Source organism: Aythya marila (genome assembly GCF_965140915.1).
Source record: "Aythya marila genome assembly, chromosome: 5".
Taxonomy (NCBI): domain Eukaryota; kingdom Metazoa; phylum Chordata; class Aves; order Anseriformes; family Anatidae; genus Aythya; species Aythya marila.
Window position 1 is genome coordinate 6,889,773 of NC_139046.1, and position 21,133 is coordinate 6,910,905.

A 21,133-nucleotide genomic window follows, 5' to 3' on the forward strand; every position below is an offset into this window, starting at 1 on the left:
GATTTCTAGGACTATCTCATCCTACCGATTTTCTTAAATAAGGCACGTATCCCACTAAGGCTTTCACTTTCCTCTCTCTTAGCTTATTTTTCTCCGACCTATTCTACCTTGTTTTCCTACCCTCTCAATACCACTTAGCCACTTAATTCCTTACCCATCACATCAATTTATATCACTCTAAGCTGTGTAAAATATCTCTCTCTCTCTCTCTCTCTCTCATTACCTTACCTTTTCCCTTCCTTGTCATGCATCTAAATCCCTCAGAGCAGAATATAACAGCCTGGCCCTGTAGCTCTAGTCATGGGAACCTACACTTCTAATTCCACATCAAATCAACATAATTCCCATGATTCTCAATGTGCGTATCATAATCCTTTCCGCTATACCCACCTACTATGTCCACTCAACAGCAAAATAACTTTGTTTTGCAGTCATGCTTACCTCAGGTGGAAATTTCACAAGACTCCAGCTTTGGCCTAATGTTCATGATGGGAATGACACTGCTCCTACTCCAGCCAAGACTGCATTTGGAGAACTCCAACCCTCAAGCAAGGAAACTCACTTTTTTTTTTCCCCCACTTTCATTTGTTTAAACTTTCTATTTCTTACCTTAATTCTGACTTCATAAAATAGCACTTGGGTACATAAGGCATCTTTCACAACAACCCAGCCACTGCCCAAGTAACTTCAAGCACCGATACACAAGCACAGGCTAGCAAACACAGACACTGAAGTAGCTGATGCTGAACTAGCAGCTTATGTTTTATTACATCTGGGCCAAAGCCAAATCCACATGTGCTATGAACTGAGAGAGAGCTCCAACAGAGAGCCACAAACCTCAACATCCTTGCTGTATCTTTCCTTATGCGTTACAGACCCACTTATAAGGAAGAGAAGCAGCTGACCACAGTGATAGCCCCCTACCCAGCTGGTCCCTTAACAACTCACACAAGTGCATTTGATGTCTTATATGAAAAAACAGGAGGGGCTGGAGGTGGGACACACAAGTGGAGCAAATCTGAAAAGTCATCTTTCTGGCTTTTAGGGCAAATCACACTGATTTGGGGCCATCCTTCACCACCAAACCAGAAGCTCAAAGACCACCAGAACCTGTCCACAAGCTCTGATTTTCTATTAATTTTTTGAAAAGCCACAACCACCAACTTTAATGCTGAAGACAAGTTCCCTTATCCAGCACGCAGTGCCAAGATAAAGTGCAAAAATCCACCGGAATCAAGAGCTAAAAACTTCTCTATCTGACTTGCCTTGAGGAGGAAACACTCACCTTCTAATGAGAAACACTCCACTTTTAATCAATTAGAATATTTCTTCCCAATTAATCTCATCAGTTTACTTATTCTCTGAATAGAAAGCACATTGTTGCTAGCAGGCCAAGAATTTAAGTCCCACAAAAGAAGTAACAGTTAAAATAAATGGTAAAAGCTGTGCAAAGATAAAGAGCATAACAACTACAACCATCCAGAGTGCACCAACCAGCTTAAAGGACTTAAATGTCACAGATGAAGACATACCACCATAAAAACCTGCTCTGGACAAAAACAAACAAACAAAAAAGGCAAAATGTAGAACAAGGAAGAAAGACTGGCTGTTTACATACCTGTTTTCAAAATCACTTCTTTTCAGGTGCTAGGGAAAATCTGGGCTGAAGGGCATTGAAATCAAAGATATGAGCAGTTAGGCTCCAGTGTCTGGTGTCTGCTAGAGACCCCAGGGCCATAATGCACCATTTCAGAAGAGAGAAATGTTGCTGGTGGCTCTCTTATTAAAAATGAGCTGATATTTCATTTTTTGAAGGTAAAATCATAGCAGCTCCAGGATCACCTTTTTATTGTTACTACATTTTGGTTAAAGTTTGCCACTTGAAGTGTGCCTCGATTATACTCTGCAATGCCAATGATTCTTTGCTGCCACAATTCTCACAGATGGTTTACCTCCCATGGATGTCAGAGAAAGAGTTTAAGTTTGTCATTTAAATCTGTACTGCTTGGGCACAGAAAATTTTTGTTTTACGTATTAAAACATGAAAATCTGGAGGTAACACTGCATTTTTATAAAAATCAGGTTCCTCTTCACGTGGAACTTAAAAAGGTATCTTAAAAAGCTGTATTATTACAACCTTGATAATACCACCTCCTTACAATCCTGACTGTACAACTTGATTCCAGACGGGCAGCCCTCATATGATCTTGAATTTAAGCTGCAAGTATTATCACTTCTGTCATATTTGCTATAAATAAAACGGAACAATGTCAAAAGAAGGTACTCGGGGCACAGACAGGGATGGAATTTTAAGAGCTCTACAAAACCTGCACCAAAGTTTGTATTAAAAAGTACCAGTGTGGATTTTATAAAGCAAGGATACATAACTGCAGATATATATTTTTAAAGAATTTAAAAACAGTATTCTAAGAAAAAAAAAATGTTAAAAATGTTTAAAAAAAATGAACAAAGGCTTTTTCATCTGTTTATGGCCCTAAAGATAAAAGGCTCTAGAGAAAAATTAAAACAAGCTCTAATGCCATTATACTTGCATTTTAATAATGAATTTTCTCTGCAGTGACTTGTGCCTATATTATTTGTCCTAGTTATTGCTTGTTTCCTCTATTATCTTAGGCTGCAAGCCCAATTTATTAAACATTTATATATTTAGCAGTTAAAAAGCATTAATTCAGTGTCCCTTTAAGATGTGTTTGTCTCTCCTCAAACAGTTTCTAAAATTCCAGCACTAACTCAAGACTGTTTAAAAAATGGAGATAAGCCTCCCTCTCAATCAGACATTTAAAAACACAACACAAGAAAATTACAGGATGCTTCAAAAAATAATCCTAGGACAGGATTTTAAAAATGCTCATTCAGAGGCATTCTCTAATTCTGTACAAGTCAGTGGCAAATTTGTCACCCGCTTCAGCCAGAGCAGAGACAGGGTTTTGATTATTTACGTAAAGCCGCTTCAGGCTGTCCTGCAATGGATTAGGAGTGCTTAGAGGCAATCCCTGGGTCTGAGCTGGAAAGGGAGGCTTGGCGGGGGGACACCCCAACTGATTCAGCCCATTGGGAAGTGGATGGGGGATGACGCTTTTGGAGGAAAAGGAAGTGACTGTGAAAACCATGTTTATTAATGTACATCGCTGAATGCAACACTGAAATCTTAGGACACCTCTTCTTCTTTAACATGGGAACATCACATAGGTAAAGCCCAGCTGCCTAATGGCATTCCCACATTTGCGCAGGGCTTCTATTGCCTGTTGTTGCTGTCAGGTGTCTGGAAGCACACTCCTAAATTAATTCCTAATTAAAACAACACTTCTCAGGTGGACTACAATAGCTTACCTCATCCACATTCTCAAAGGCATTGATGATGTCATACGGTAAACAGGACAGAAGATCAATCACAAACCACGTTTTCAGGTAGTTCATCCTTATGAGTTTGGGATCAGATATAACCTCTCCACCAGGGCCAACAAAGGTTGTATGAAAGTTCAAAACAATGTCAACAAGAAAAATAACGTCCACGACACTGTCCAGCACAAGCCAGGCAATGTTGTTCTGTTTCGTCTTGAAGGAGACATTATATGGAACCATAATTGCTGTGTAGAAGGTTAGAATTAAGATGACCCAGTCCCAAGTGGTCTTAAAAGCACAATAATGTAGTATAATGTGTGGTGGAGTCTTTGGGGCTTCTTGCTTGTACTGAGGAAGAATATCAGATCCCAGCTGGAGAACCTACAACAGACAGAAAAGCAAATGTTACTGGTTTCAATTAACATGAAACAATTAGGGGGTCTCACAGATCTCTGTAAGGAGAATCAAAAAGATGGGACTGTATTCATTGGATATTCCAAGTCAACCCACAGTTTCTCAATTATTTGGTTTATTAAGCCAGTGAACTCACCGGCATGTAAGTCACATAAGAAAGAGTGGAGATAGATATAAGGAGAGCATACAAAGATAATCTTGCATAAAGGCAGATCTTTGCAGATGTACTCAGGGGAATCCATGCCCATGGTGAGAGCAGAAAGGCTCCATACCAACAGGTTATGGGTACTGCTGCACTGTCTCATTCCCTGCAGTTATGAACATGAATATTCATTCACATTTGGAAGTTTTACAAGGTTAATTTCATGCTCGATCCCCATTTTAAACTGTTGTTTAGCCAAAGCAATACCTATCAAACCAGTCTTCAGCCTTGCTGGCTGACCTCCTTCTAAAACGAAGTATTACGTGCACAACTTCTGCCCCAACTCCTTGGCAATACCATGCTTCCTTTCCATTTACTTCTAAATGCTGTTGCCCTTACAAGCTCAGTATCACCAGTGGGTTCTCTTTTTTTTCCTTTTAATTACTTTTTTTTTTTTTTTTTTTTTTTTTTGCATATGACTGTAATCTCCTGCACGCGCACTTTTGTAAAATGTGGAACTGGAAATGCTGCAAAGGAACCAAGCCAAATTCATTCAAGACATTCTTCCCAGCCAATCTAATTACCTCTTATCTCCGTCCACCACAAGAAACAAAAGCACAAAGGAACACACAGCACGGTAATATATTGCACTGACAACTGAAAGATTCATGTGCATTTTCAAACTAATAACACCTTTAAAATTTGGGGATTGAAGTACATAGAGAATAAAATAACTAATTTCAGCAACTTTAAAACTCATTTCAGCCCTATGATTGCCCCATACTGAAGCTGATGCACCATATTTGCAGTACAGTTAGATTGTAAAGAGCAACCCTTTACATGCAAAGACAAACAAAAGCAGAATGCTTGCTCAATGAAGAGGAGTGAATGGCTGAATAAATAGCACAACAACTAAGAATACGAACTGAAGGATCACAGATATAGATTCTCCCTTAATTCTTTACAGTCTTATTTTTAAGATGAGAAAGCTGTTACTGAGATCAGACAGTAAAAGTCTGGCTCTACTGGAAGTCAAAGTCTGTTATTCAGAAATCACCAAGGGACAACAACAGCAGCCTCTCTCAGTCACTCCATGCTGGAGGATGTGGTTCCCACTACGTCTGCTCTGGCTCAGTGTCATTCCGCAACCTGATGTAACACAAACCTGCTTGTGCCTACCTGTTCCCATCCTCCCTAATGTCAGATTTAACAATCACACGCTGTAAGGAAAACGAGTTAAGCTGATACAATGAAAAATTAACTCATCCTTACATTAGTTAGCCATTTGTTTTCTATAGAATCGGCTCAGTTGAAGGTCAGAAAGCCACTCAACAAAATACCTGAGAAGCAGTGAAAGCTCAACAGAAACCTCCAGGAGACCATGGCTGTCCCCTTTTCCAGCAGCTTTGTCATAACACAAAGCCATGTACTGAACCCTGGCTGACCACCAATGCCCACTGAGCAGCCTGGTCCCAGTGGCACTCACCAGAAACCATTACAGACACCGAACTCCTGGTGAGACCCCAAAAGGTGTCATCCTCCAGGTGTTCCTTCCCCAGTGCCCGGGACAATACCCACATACAGCATTCCTGTAACTACCCAAGAGGCAAGGTTCAAATGGCCATTGTGGCACACTGAACTTGCTCACGGATCAACGTGTCCTTCCCAGAATAAATTAAAAAAAAAAAAATGCCCAAAACATTTGTTTCCTTTTCACAGTGGTCTCCTATGTGCAAGCCCATGAAACTTCTTCCAATGCCAAAATTATCCCCTGCATTTAACACACCATTTTGATTTTGAGACATAATCTGGTGAATATCTCCACTCATCTCTTCTTTTTGCACTCATCTGTGGACAAGACAGTTCTACACCTCACTGGCATGATACACCAGGACAGGATCTTCCATTCTTGGTATCTCCAGGTCTATTTTTTCCCTGTCCTGTTCACTGGGGCAGGAGCTAGAAACAGCCTCACAATAGCTGGAGTAATAAGTTTCTTAGGGCTCAAGCCGAATGCGATGAACATATGCTTGATAGTTCCCTACGCCTCTGGTGGTGAAGTGCTGAGGTGATCCCATGGTACTGTAAAGGCATAATTATTATTCTTAACATAATATCATGCTGAGTTTGACATGGTGTGTGGGTGGCAAATGGCTGTGGAGACCACTGAACTATAATGATTATTTCTTTCATGCTGCATGAATTTTTAATTTTAAACCACTAAAGAATACACAATATCTTGTTAGTCAGCTGCATTCATCACAGACCCTCTGAATTACTCTTGTATACAACTAACAGGCATGGCTAACAGTGGGTAAGTCTGGTAAAGCCGAGTGGTTTGTTCTGGCAGGGATGAGCTGGGATGAAGATGCTCCTCCTCAGACACAGGCGCATGGAAAATGGGCCTGGATGGAAATGGCACATGACCACCTCAGAAATGTACCCTACTCTGAATTCCTGACAGCACTTTGTCTCTGAAGCACTTTGCAGCTGTAAACAACTTGTAAGAGAGGAGATTGCATGCTCCCCAAAGAATCTGTCCCCAGCTACAACCTTATACTTCATCTGAGTTTGTCCTGCAGCCCAACCCACATCTTCCTTGCAGTGACTGAATTTCACTAGTTTTTTCCTCTAGCTACAGAGGAGATGGTAAACAATTTCCTTCCTCTTTCTGTGCAGCTGCTTTAGATATGATTGAATATTGCTGCCCTATCTTCTCCAGTCTTCTCTTCTCTAGACTAAACCATTAATGGATATAACTGGATTTACAGAACACTGAAATGCCATGAATCAGAAAAGCAAGAAGTGAGAGTAATTCAACAGTCAGCCAAGCTACTGGTATGGGATAATTCATGGAAAATGCCACAGTGCCAACACATGAAAACTGCAAGCTTCCATTCTGATTTCATTTTAAGTGGAGCTTATATTATAGATTGCCACTAAAACAAGAAAGGAAACAAAACAACAACAAAAACATTTAAAACTGCTGCCAGTTCTCAGCATCAGACTCAGGACAAGCTCTCTGGCACAAGGTAGCTAGGGTTGTCATTTCTAGGAGCCTGTGTATAGTGACCATATACTTTTGACCCGTATATTATTCATTACCCATGGACATGAAGATGAAAGCAGTACCTCTGTTTCATCAGTTAACCTGAAGGCATTCACTTGTTGCACCATCTGCACTGTTAAGGAGATGTTTGCAACCTGCCAAAGAGTTTATTCCATCAGTTCTGAAGAAGAAAATGATGAGCAAAACACTTCAGGAATGACTTTTGCGAGGATGTGGAGGTTAAGGTCTATGTGTAGTCATTGTGCCTGTACAGCCCCAGGGACCCAGGCAGGGATACTTCTAAAGACGAGCACCTGGCTTCTCAAAAAACTCATCCATGATCTCAGCAACCATCCACAGGGCTCAGAACATCAAGCCTGGTTCCAGGTCTCTATGAGACAGCAGGTAGAGGAGCAAACCAGGCACCCCAAGTTAAGCAGCAATGAGAAAACTGAGACTTGCATGCACAAATGGGGCCACGTAAGTGACCGTTTCCATGACTGAAAGAGCATGGCCTGTCCTGGAAACATGTTTTTGGCACACAGTGCTTATTAAGAAAGAGCTAAGGAGAGGTTGAAAAGGTCAGAAAATAGGCAACATGTCACCCTAAAAATAATATTTATTGATGTGAAGGTTGGTGTTTCCCACCCCCCCCCCCCCATCTCTTTGTGCCTTACCAAGGGCTGGTGCCTGTCCCACTTACCTCGGCCAGGCGGGAGTGCTTGTGCACCACCTCGGCTTTGTTCATTGGCGTCAGCTGCTGCAGGACGCTCCGGCTGTTCGTCAGGGCCCGTGTCAGCCGCGCAAACTTCGTCCAACCTGTAGGGAAGGAGGAAACCACATCAGAAGCACTTACGGCCCATTCACCGCCAGTAAATCTCTTTCATGTTCACTGGTATTAAGTCTCAGGCTTGAGTCGTTTCTCCAAATTACTGCACAGAACAAGTTCTGGCTCCAGGCTCAAAGGTGTTGCAATAGAGGAAAAATACCACTGCTTTAAGGCAACCAGCAGCAAATCGGAGTAAAATCAAAATGCTCTGGCTTGTCTTTTCTTCTGGCTTTGGGAGACATTGTGTTAGAGGTATCGCATTGCGCTTTCAGCCTCCTGGGGAGATACTCTGATGCTAAAAAGTAATTCTGAACCACTGAAGTTAACACAAAGGCGTCCCATGTCTACAAACCCTCCTGAAGTGAAATCCTGGCCAGCTACAGAAAGGCTCTGGCTGATTCAGCACTGCTGGAGCAGGCCCGAAAGTCAGATCCTTAAGTTTTTACTGCTCCTTGCTCTAACTACAATTCAGGGAAATAGAAACTAAAAAAAAAAAAAAAAAGAAAGAAAGAAAAAAAGAAAAATCAGCAAAACACATCAACAACCATGTTTCAAACTAAAATAATCGGAAGACTTTACAGACAGATTAAGCACTGGATTTTAAATGGCATTAAGCAATACATTCAGCTGTTAAACTAATGACCGACAGCTGCCCACATGGTAGCTTGAGACCCACACTCTTGGCCAGCCCTGGGGAATGCTTCTTTGCAGCATTCAGAAAGGAGCAGTCAGGATTTTGATGGTGACAGCAGTGCAGAGCCGGGAATGTGACACTAAGCCACTGCTTTTGGAACAATGCCCATAGGTGACAGCTGGTACGGCTGCATCATGGGATGAGGTAGAGCAGAGGTAGCAAAGAAAAAGCGAGGGTATTCACCGGGGTAGCACCACAAAGGAAGAGAATTAAAAATTCAAATGTTTGCAGGAAAGAAACACCTCCACTTGAGCACTGAAGTAGATTTGACTTCACGTCTTTAATCCTTGTTGTGACATAACTTTGTTTTATTGTGGCACTGCCCACAATCCCACCTGCTCAATGTTCAGTTCAGCCAGGTATAGCCTGCTATTTTACTATAGAGGTGTGCATAAAATATCAAACGAGTCATGGACAGGAAATGTGTTCAGGTGCACGTTATATTTTTACCTAACTTGAATGCTGAAAAGGTGAAAAAATAGAACAAATGTCACATCTGAGAAAGGAAACACAACATTTCTACGTTAGCTTGGTTTATTTTTAAATACATGTTGTCTGATAGGAGTCGGAGACTTGAAAAGCTAAAGGAAGCCCTGAGGCAGATAAAATAAAGAGCAAAGACCAGTCCAGGCAATAAAACTTCAAGAAAAAAAAAAAATCACTTACCGCTTGGCCTGGCAATACACCACTTGTATATCACATTCACCCAAATGTAAATCCATTGTTCATCATTTAGCAATCAGTACGGATCTCAATATCCCAATACACTACCAGCACAGCACAAACCACATGTGCCTGGTTATTTATGTATGACCTCAAAAATACACATAAAAATGCACTGCGAAAAGATAAAATATAGAAGCGTTTTTATTAACTTTTCAAATCTAAACCTTAAATGGGAACTTCAGCTTTGTCTCATCCATCTCAAGCTTACAGGAATATTCAACTAGGAATATGCACTTTCTGTATTAAATGATATCAAGAGACTACAGTGATCCAAGTAGGAACTATTAACTTCTAGACATTTTTTCCTAGTTATCTATAAAGCCACATCAGGGTGAAGTTCCAAACACTTTCAGCATCCTGAAAAAAAGAGCACCCAGAAAAAAAAATAAACTCTCCTCCAGGAAGCGCTCATCCGCCTCCAAACCCTGGGCAGGTGCCTCAAAACACAGCATCCTCTTTCCCTAGTAAGAGGCTTCTCTGAGGTCCATGGGGGTGATTAAATCCAGTCTCTGAGCTTCTGTTTGTCACTCTGCACCACACAGCTGATATAAGAAGGATGGAAAGGCGCTCAGCAAAGCCAAAACCACCACAGCCAAGATGTTGGAGTCAGTCCCAAACACCCTTCTTTGTCACATCAAATTCACTCTTCTGACCTTCCTGATGGCAGACAGCTAATGAGGTTTACTTTATTTTCTGAGGTTAGGGTATTGATCAATGCAGTGATTAGATGAGGATTAGAAGAGTCTGGGGCTGGCAATGATAGGAGATGATCCTTCTTACTGTCTTGCTTCCCTTTCCCATGGCACTTTAAAGGCTTAGAGATTTCATTCATAAAAACATGGATGTTTAAAATGCTTCTCCTGTTATAAAAGCAAAAATAGTAAGAAAGCCCTTGTCATCATCTTAGGTAAGAAGAATACCTTTCTGACATTTACCACAAGCATAGAAATCCAGGGAAAGTTGCGAAAGATGTTGAAGACACAACATGTTGAAGAAGCAAAGTAAGACGGGCAGCACACAACAGTGACCCGTCTGCTGTAAAAATAAAAAGCAAGGATGAACTGTGACTTTTTCAAATACTTCTTTTCCACCTTGGTGAGATCACACGAAAGAAGAGAGCCACATAATTTAGCATTCAGGTTTATCACTCCGGTTATTCGGCCTGACCTCTTCTTTTAAGGGCAAAAACTATTTCATTGTGTCCTTGCTCCACCAAGAGCAAAGCTTTGCATTGAACTAGCTCACACCTTTCACAAAAACCCTTGCAGCCTCATTTAGAGGCTTCACATTTTTACATTTCTTTCTGTCCTGTGAAGGCCATGATACTGGAAATTATAAGTGCATAATACATTAACATTACTTTTTTTTTTCTGTTAAAAAAAAAAAAAGGGCCTTTGTCCTTCAGCACAAAGTCCATCATTATTCTACCCTATCTAACCAATTCGTCTGCAATAGTGTGAAAAAGTAGCAAGTTCTTTTGTTTCCTATTTACAACCCAACAGAAAAACAAAGCAACAGCAAGATGCTAGGGTATGAGTGGGAAGGTGAAAATGTATACAGGCTGCCTTGTGTCTGAAATAATTCGTAGAGGGTACATTTCTGCATTCCTTGACCTTGTTATAGACTTGCTAAAATCAGAATTATATTTAAAACCTATTTGTATGTTTAAATAGACCAGGCAAAATTTGCACTGCTGCCTAATGCTGTCAATGTTTCTTCAAATGATTCCTTCTCTTCTTTTCCTCTATAAATGCTTAAAATGAATGATAATTCTACCATGTGTATTAGTGACCTCCTGTCCTCACAGGTATTTTCAGTCTGGAAGGAGTAAAGGAATGGCACAAACAGCAGGTGTAAGATGGAAGAAAACCTACTTGCAACAAAAAGCAACACTTCTGATGCTCTCTTCAGCTCATCTGGACTGTGTCTTTCTTCTGTGGTTCCACTTGAAAAATAGTACCCTGAACTTGCACTGTCGCTCTCAAGTTCTCAGGAACAAAGGCAACATGGCACCAGATCCCACCAGCAGCTGCTTTCAAAGAAGCCAAACTGGGTATTTCAGAGGAAGACGTGAACTGCCAAGATGGCAAATGCTGGAATAATGTATACAAAAAATGATTGTTTCCCCTGGTTCTCTTTGATTAATTGACAAAAACAGAACTTTTATTCCTGCTTATAAGGAACCTCATGATCTCCATTCATTCTTATGATTCAAAACAAAGGTCAGTTCTTAAATGGAAACCTACCAAAATAATTCACCAGTCCTACCCGTTACTAACATTGAAATTCTTGCATTCTCAAGAATGCAAAGATTCAGGTTTAACACCTCTATACAGTTATTAAAACAGGACGTGAGCAAGACAAGCATGCTGATAAACAAGAACTAAACTAGTCTCTGCCTTTGCCCTGCTGTAGTGTTGCTCTTCCAAGCATGTAACTTTCTTTCCTCCTCCCTGGTTTTAGTCACAATTCAATGTTTTACATCAGCAAAATATTCTCCATGTCTTTTGCTCTAATTAGGACCACTAATTTGACAGTCCTCTGAGTGTGGAGCTAAATACAGCAGGGATGGTTTGTTGTTGTCCCTCAGATAACGGCTGAGCCAAAGGTTTCTCAGAAGGGAAAAAAAAAAGAACTTTTTTTTAATTGGTATTTCTTTTTAATCTTAGCTACTGTGACAGAAACTGACACTGTTAATACTGTGCCAGGATGCTTGAGAGAGAGCAGGACCACATGAGGGGGTAGGCACTAGTCAAGCAAGGCAGAGAACCCAAGCACCTCCTGGCCTTGGAGGGCAAAAAGCTTTCCAGACAGGTCCAGGATGCTCACTTGGCCACTCATGTACATAGATGCATACACTACTTCAGAACTGATGTAGAGACTAAGTGGGAAATGGTATTTCAGGCCTTCTTGTTACCAACCCCATAAGCAAGGATGATACCTTGGAGAGAGGTAATGTAAGGTTATCACCTTAGAACTTGAGCCCATGGCCCTTCCACAGCTGGAAACTCCAAACTATCTTAACTGAAACTTCTTACTAGTTATAGCACGTGCCATTCCATCAGCTACTACTCCAACAAGAGTAGTATTATGCTTACACATCTTTCTTCCTGAGATCCTGAATCAATCTTTTTTTTTTTTTTTTTGACAGCTGGGATGGGAACAGCTCTTTGGCCGCTGCCCTTGTGGCAGCTCTACTACACAGCCATACTCACTGCTTAATCTGCATTCAGGGACATTCTGTGAACTGCACCCTCGCACTGCCGTAGGGACCTCTATTCCTGCCCTTTTGGTCACCAATCTTCTTCCCATTAGCGGACCACCCAGATGCATCCAGTATACAAATATTCTCCTCCATCTGCAACACCTGCTCCTCTTTTCTGCTGCCTTCTCTGAGTCAGAAGAAACATCATACAGGTTGAAGATGCTGTTGCAACATACAGCAAAGCAAAAAAAAAGGACCAGGATAAAAGCTGTCCAAAGAGAGCACAATAAGGGAGGCTTCCCATTCTCCTTTCAAACAACATGCCTCCTGAGAGAAGCACCAGCCTTCCTTTTAGACATTTCTTCAGAAGCGATGGGATACAATCACCATTTCCTAATGGCTATCCGGAGACCAAACCTTTAAATCTCTGATTCCTCCCAAGGCCACAAAGCAGGCAGAGAATTGCCTACATCCCACCACAAACTGTGAGCCACCTGCCTGCCAGCGCACCCCAAGGAATAGCTCCTGGTTCCCATCACACATGGACACTCCTATCAAGGGGCTGGACAAAGCTCAGGCAGGTCCCTCCACCAGCGTGGGATCCCCCTGCAGGAGAGGGCTAAGGAGCAAAGATGGATTTGGCTCTCCTGCCCCACTAGTGGTTAAACCACCAGCGAGTTTGTGGAGTCTCCTTCTTTTGGAGATATTCAAAACCCACCTGGATGCCATCCTGTGTAGCATGCGCTAGGTGACCCTGCTCAAGCATGGGGGTTGGACTGGGTGATCTCTGGAGGTCCCTTCCAACCTCAACCATTCCATGATTCTGCTCAGATCTCGGCAACCAATAGGCTTACCCACTGCCTTCAAAGATGACAGCAAGTATTTACAAATATAAGTATCTGCAAGTGAGAAAGCCCTTCCAATTCTCCTCCTAATTTAATTACGAGTCAACAATTTGCAATATGTGACTGGATTTGTGTACAGGTCCAAATATTGGTTCAGCCACCCATCTCAGATGCACTGAAAAAATATATAATCTCTAGTTCATAAATTGCATTATGTTATTTTAAAGCTAAATTTGTACATTGGAGATTATGAAAACTAAAAATTTCAAGGGAATATGTTAACGTTGTCTATTGTGCACTTGCTCTGAAAAATCTAGACATGACTATTTTCCCCTAATAAAACATTAGCGTAGCTCTACTGGGTTGCAATTAACCTTTTTGTCAAGGTTTGTCTGATCTTAAAAGGAACAGAAATAATGAAGGCTTTTAAATCAGTGTTTCAGGAAACTACTCAATATTTTAGACTTCAGTGAAAACACCTGCGTTAACAATGATATTCTGTGTTTAAAAAAAAAAAAAAAGTGTAATTACAGCAACACTCATGTAGATTTCTGCCTGCAGGAGTGTATGTAACACCTCCAGACCATGGAAAGGTCATTCTTCTCTTGCTGTGGAGCATGAAACAGTTAACAAAGAATGTTTAAATAATATATACGCTATGCCTTACCCACAAAGCAAAGAGCGAGCATTGCTGTTAGGCAATCTGGATGTCAATTGATAATATCGATCGTCCTTGTACATCAACAGTTAGCATCTACAAATCCCAACTATTTATAGACATTCAGACTGTAAGATCACAGCAATGGCTGTATGTCTGCTCCTTATTGAAGGTAAAATGTGGCTGGAAGAGCTCATTCTCTCTTCAGAAAACTTAATCATCCTGCTGTTGCTTTGCTAGAGACAGAGGGATAAATGGGATTCCTGAATAAATAGCATAATAGTCAAACAAACCTAAATCACTCCCATGATACAGTAAAACTATTCATGAACTGAAGAACCACACTACCCATGCAAATGTAATTCAAAATACTAGGATAAATTTCCCTACTTGAAATTCTGTGCCTTCCATTGTCTGCCATTTCACTGCACTCTTGGGATAATTTTCACACCTGACCTCTGTTCTCGCTCAATTTTGCGCTCTCGGTTAGCATCCACCCACCGCAACTACTGGGGAGATCAAAATGTATGAATTGCCACCAGGTAATCTTGTGCATATCACTTCAGCTTTCTGAGCTTGTTTCCTCTCCATAAAACTGAGATAATGCTAATGACCTACTTTGCAAGCCATTTTGAGATCTACGGAGGAGAATTGGTAAGATTTATAAACCACTAAGCTACATTTGGTACACAATGTATTTTTAAATTTAATTCTGACATAGCTATAAATTCACAGTGCACAACTACTTAAATTTCATGTTTCTGCAACTAAAACTGAACTTTTTACACATACACATAGGGCCACCAGGGACTTATTTCCCATAACTACATAAAAACAAATGTAATTTTAGGAAAAAAAGCCTGAATACTGTAAATGTCAGTTATCTGGCTTTTAGGAGTTCATCAGATAGCAAAATGTCACCATTCAATGGTCAAGGAAAAGGACTACACCAGACAAAGGCTTGGGGTCAAAAGGAAGGCAGCGGCTAGAAATGGAAAGGCAACATACAGTAAAGCACACAGTGATAGGAAGAAAGAGGGAACAATTAAGTGCGTGCATGAGAAATTATGGCTTACGAAATGGACATTGAAAGCTCAATACATATGGGAAAAAATCCTTCAATGGCTAGATTTATCACAATAATGATAAAGTTGTTAGAGAACTTCCAGAGTATGTCTTTCTGCACCCATAAGAAGAAAGGGCAGAGAGGATGATCCAGGTGCTACAGGTTGCTTAGCTTGATCTCAGTGCCAGGCAAAATGACAAAAAAGCCAAACCAACTTTAAAAACATTTAATAAAGAAGAAAATGGAAGGAACATAATGAATGGCTGTCAATATGGAATGATGTAAAATGCCCCGTAATGTATATTTCATTATCTGATAAGAGTATAAATTTTGTCCAGAAAGATGGCCAAACTCCTTAGCAGAACAAGCTGCAGGCCAAATGCAGCAGCCAGCCAGAGCCACAGCTCACGATGTATAACGGAGAGGCATGAGCCAGACCAGCTCCACGTACCAGTGCTCCCCTGCTTCAGGCTGGGCTGGACTGCAACACGGACCATTGGCTTGATGATGGCCTCAGGAGTTAATCCCTCCTGCAGCCAAGGAGCTTCCTCCCAACAGCTCCCAGATCCACACGGCCACGGCTCCCATCGTACAGCATCACGTCATCCTAGGGCTGCATCTGAATCACCCAAACATGACAGGTTTCCCAAATCCTCTTGTGTGGTAATCATTGCTGAATTGACACTGCACAACACTCTTAACAAAATGCTAAGGCTATGCAGTTCAGTAAATTAAGGGTTAAATGGATGAAGGAGATGGTACCTGTGAGATATCAAGCAAGTTGAGAGTAGTGGAAAGTAACAAAAAAATATTACTGAGAGACTTTCAGACCCCGGTGGGCAGAAAGACTAGAGGTATGTTAAAAAAGTAGTGAGGGGAGTCACACAGGATGATGTGCTTGATAACTGGGCATGTGCCAATAAAATGTTTTCTATGAAAATCAGATATGTAAGTGAAAGCAATGCAAACCATATCTACATCATGGGAGGGGGAAAATTTCCAAGCAAGAGCAGTTCCGAGAAGGATCTATAAGTCTTAGATGAGCAATCCAACATGTGGTTTGCTCTGGCAAAAAGTCACCTACTCCTGAGATATACAATAGTCAGATGTAGGCTTGGAGAATCTAAGCAACAGACAGCATTGACAAATAAGCTCTGAACCCAACTAGCTACAATACCAGTTGTAGAAATGTGTATTTGGGACCCGGTGGGCTGAAATCCATGCCACCATGGATTCATCCCTACTGCTGCTAATGAGATGGATTAAAGTGCAGCTGAAATGTTGGTATCTGCCATCACCAGACAGCCACATTCGGGCTAGACAGAGCTTTAACGAGCTCAGCTCATTTACTTTATCAAAAGGAGGTTGAGTGATGGTTTGATTACATCCGTAAGTGCCTTAACAGGACTTTTTTTTTTTTTTAGTACAGTGGAAAAAATGTGTAAGAAGATGCCAGTTCAAGAAGCTGAAGCCAGGTTAATTTAAATCTGATACTTTCTTTAAAGCCATAAAGTGTAATGAAAAATTGAGAAGAATATGAAGGGATATGGAAGATTCTCAGTCTCTGTTCAAACTTCTAAATCAGTACTGGCTGTTGGTCTGGACAGATTGGTTTAGTTAAATACAAGTTTGTGGGTTCAACAGAGGAGTAGCTTAGAGAAAAGTAATGGCCTGTGATATACAGACTAGAGTTAAACTCCCTAACTTTACTGTATTTATCGTTATTATTTTATATACAGCTTATGAGTGTTCAGTTTTCTACATAAAAAGTGTATCCATCTACAAACAGTTACTGCTTCAAAGATCACATTCCAGTTTAATTCAATCTCTCAGAAGGTTAGATTTGATTTTAGTGGATTATTTTTTTATTGCACATTAAACTCTAGAAATTTACAGACACTTCATATGTTTTCTGGGTTGCTGATGGAGCACATAGGCCTCAAAAGGCAATACCAGATTCAGAAAAGTACTTGATTTCTGGGAAGAAAACTAAGCAGTACTGGATGTGGAAATCTGCTGTTCTTCATCACAGCAGGTCTCTGACAGTGGCATGCAAGAACAGGGGGCAGAAGTAAGTCTTGAGAGCATCACAAGTAGGAGTGAATTTAAAATTGTTAAACTCTAAAAACCTGTGACTTCTCAACCTTTGCACTGTCTGCTAAGATTGCCACTGACATGTCACCAAAGGCAATAATGGGGATGCCTGTCCCACACAAACAGGAACAAGGGCACCTCAGGAGGTCTTCCTGCTTACTAGCAGGCAGTGTCCTTCTGAAATGGATGGTTTCAAACACCAAGAGACTGTATCATAGCACCACTCCCTTGAGTTGTCTACTCTTCCCACCAGAAGCCTACCCGGTGTTCAGGCAAATAAACACTTCTCCCATTACCCCACACAAAGTCTTTCTCAAGGGCCGGGTGTCCCTGGATGCTGCAGGGTGGACCCAGGGGAAAACAGAGAGATGGAAGTGATTTCCTGAGTGCCTGAAGGCATTTGGAGGATGCAACTCTTGTTTCCCATTGCTCTTGATCAAAGCAATGGCAAACAGCACCACAACAAAGCTGTAACCACGTCTCTGTAGCACCAAACCCCTTGTTATTACAGCCATGGGGAAGTGCAATGAAAACACGGGAAGGATATCCAAATTGTGACCTATTAAATTACTGTTACGGATTACTGTCAAGGCGATGTATTCAACAGGGTACACTGTGCTTCAGCTAAAGGTAGAAACCTCATTTTCATGCTCTAATCCCTCCACCCACTTCTTCTATTATCACCAGGATTGATACCCCCTCAAGGAAAAAAGTTCCCATGTGCAACTAGTTATATATGCCTAATAACTTGCACTTATTAAAGATAAAAAGGATCAGAATTATAGGCTTAGCAAGGATTAGCAAGCATAAGTGCATATTTCGGCAACTACCACACTTTTTATAGCCCTGTCACACTCCAAGATAGAGTTGTATCATTATATAGAGTTATATAACCATAAAGAGTTATATCACTGGAAGCAGTACAGCATTGTCCCAGACAGTCTTGATTATCAAAGTCTGGCTGTACCAAGTGAAGAAAAACCTTTAGGATACTGCTGTGCTGTCTCCTGGTCCCATCTGTTAACAGCACACTGTCCTGAGTTGTAGAAACCTCAATAGCACATCGTTGCATCCTAATCCAGTCTGCCACCACTATTCACAGGAACTTCCCAACTACTTCCAGCTGCAGAAAAGTCTGATACTTCACCCCAAAGAGATTCAAGACAACCAGTGAGAATCCCAGGCAAATAAACTTTCAAGTTTACCTGGAGGCCAGATTTTTTTCTTCACTGGTGATAACAAAGGAAATAAAACCATTGTATAACTGGGTGCTGTTTCACTATTATCCCTAAAATGCCAGTCTTTTTTCCATCCTTAAGCTTTCAGTTTAGTATAATCTACAGCACTCTTGGCTTCAAATGGTGTTAAAATTTTAAGTGGCCCAGTTTGCCCTCCTAATAGTTAGGGCCCAGAAAAGCGGCTTCATTTCTTTTCTGACAAATAAACATAAGATTATTACCACTGTGTGTCTTTGGAGGGACTGAATGCCTCCAGATGCTTTTGAGACAGAATAAAAGCACAGCGAGCTGATAAAAGCATCCAACTGTGACCCTACAATGGTGCAAACATAAAAGAGAAGATTCTTTGGGCTTTATTCTCTGGAAGAAAATACCTTCATGTGCTTGTAACAGCCTTCCACCTCTGCTGTGTAAGGCATTCAGGCAGGACACCTGGAGAGCTGGCCCTCCACCACCACAGGTACGACCTGGTACCAAATCCAGGTCAGACAAGTGTTTGTGTCACCAAATAGAACAGGAAAAGGAAAGAAAGACCAGATAAAACACAGCACGGCTCCTTCAGTGGAAAATAAGGCTTTGTCCCAGTGACCACCAGGTGCATCCAGCAGCTCCTGCAACACCTCCTGCTCCACCACTGGCTCTCAATTTCTCCTTCCACACCAGCCTGCTAGAAACCATAAAGCAAATCAACAGAGGGATGTTCTCCCTTTACTCTGCACCTGCACAACTGTTGGTGGCATCTCCATCCAGGCACATACCAAGCACGTGGCCGATGTCTCCTTCCATCATCGTGGCTTACACTGCTTCTGCCCGAGACGCTGGTTTTGCAGACTTGCATGGTTAGACACTTTCAAAGAACTTTTACAGTTAAGAGGATACAACAGCACTTCTTAGTCACTTTAACTGCTTGTTACAACCAAGCTAGCACATTGCTTGGGTATTTGAGTCTTGTTTGCACTTCTTGTACCTCTCCAGAGCTGTATGCAGACTGTTGGCAAGGTGGGGGGAAGAGTCAGGAGGAATCCATGGCACTTAACAGCTCTATATCAATGGGATTAACAGAATAACAAATAAAATTCTCTGTCTTTTACAGCAATACATCATAGGTTTCCTGCACATCACTCAGCAATAACAGATACCAGCACAGGTAACAAGAAAACATGTCTGTCAGATCTTCAGTGTCACCCTGCCTATCCCCTCCCTGAACACAAGGTTTTTGTATGATCTCTGACAGTGTATTTTATCTGAGGAGGATAAATATCCCTTTTATCTATTTTTTCTTTGTAAGCTCCAACAGCCTTCTGGACTAAAACAAAATCACAGCCTCCTGGGTGACCTGGGAAAATTTTTCACCGCTTTTGCTCCCTCCTGGTAACAAAGCCCCCTCCGCCTGCTTTCTGACAGCATTAATGCAGCTGACGGTGAGCACACAGGTAAGCAAATACATCCACCATCTGTCACAGAGCCCCCGCCCTCTCTAGCTCCCCTCGCTCCCACAGGGCCAGTCCCCGTGATGCCAACTAGATTTTTGGTACCGAGCCTCCCAGCAAGCATGTTTCTGAGCCTGTGTTGGGCAAAAATCCCACTCCTCCCTTGCAATGTGCTTTGCAGTAGGATATTTATTTATTTATTTATTTATTTATTTATTTATTTATTTTTAATGCCCTCTTTTCACACATGTGACAAGCTCCCCAACACTTCTGAGCAGATCTGAGTCCCCTGTGCAAAGCCAGCACAAGATGCCAACACCTTTGCAGCCACCTCAAGTGGGTCCAGCAAACACAACCATTTCATTACAGAAGCCAGGACACACAGACATCCTGCAGCATCACTACACCCATCGTTATGATTTAAATACCAAACCCTTGTACCTCGTAGGAGCGTGATATACAGCAGCTTCACAACAAAGCTGCGTACTTTTGAACAGTGCAGAGTACATCAGTATGGAGAGATTATTGCATAATGGCATCAATATTTTATTTCTGCTGAATTTTTTATCTCAAATTTACTGCTCCCATAAGTAATACACAGTAACTCATCTACACCATAGTTACTTATGTATTATGTATTGCATGGGCCTGGCAGAATTTCTGAAGAAAAAAATCTTTTTTTTTTTTCTTTTTTAAATAGCCCTTTCAATGACAAATCCCACACTCAACAGCACTATTTTACTGAAATGCCTTTTACAAAAGTTTAAAAATTCTCTCCTAAATTCTAATATATATGTTTACCAATCTCATAATTCAAGAGGCAAGTGGCCTGACAGCTTCTAAGCACATTGTAATGTTATCTGCAAGGACAATGAATTATGCATGTCTCATAGCACTACGTCTGACAAAACACTGCTCTGATCCCAGTGCAGTGGGATCCTGCAGATCCACCCAGTTGAGATGCAGAGAATAATGCAACAGTGCTGTTCTTCCATCCTTGTAGTAAATTGCTGCTAGTATTTGGTTATGTGTTTTGTTTTTCCTTACTATATTATCAATATAAAAAACCAAACTCAGATTTACACAAAAGGAAAAGGAAAAAATCAGATCAATGGTTTGTAATTATGGAGCTTGCTGGATGTATTGATCAATGTTAATCCATGCTCTAATCAAAGCATCCTGAGGAAATTCTTAAGACTCCAGTCATATGCCTTGAAGAGAGATGTGGCTGTTTTTTTTGTTGTTTGTTTGTTTGTTTTTGTTTTGTTTTGTTTTTTTGCTTTAAGTATGACTTTGACAGAAGTAAGTGCTCCTTAAACATGCAGTCAAACCTCTCTCGGCTGCTGACAACAATATTTTGCAGTGTTCACAGTTAATACT

At 41.2% G+C, this 21,133-nt stretch overlaps 1 protein-coding gene across 1 annotated transcript in view; it reads right to left on the minus strand.

The window, feature by feature from the left end:
- The window catches only part of KCNH5 (potassium voltage-gated channel subfamily H member 5), a gene marked incomplete at its 3' end in the record, with an annotated part of 152,876 nt that overhangs the window by 108,538 nt on the left and 23,205 nt on the right, over window positions 1-21,133 (minus strand). Inside the window, exons 5-6 of the mRNA XM_082761191.1 lie at window positions 7,672-7,787; window positions 3,352-3,744 (exon numbers count right to left, since the gene is read on the minus strand). Of these exons, the coding sequence (XP_082617317.1) occupies window positions 3,352-3,744; window positions 7,672-7,787 (509 nt within the window). The remainder of the gene's footprint in view (window positions 1-3,351; window positions 3,745-7,671; window positions 7,788-21,133) is intronic.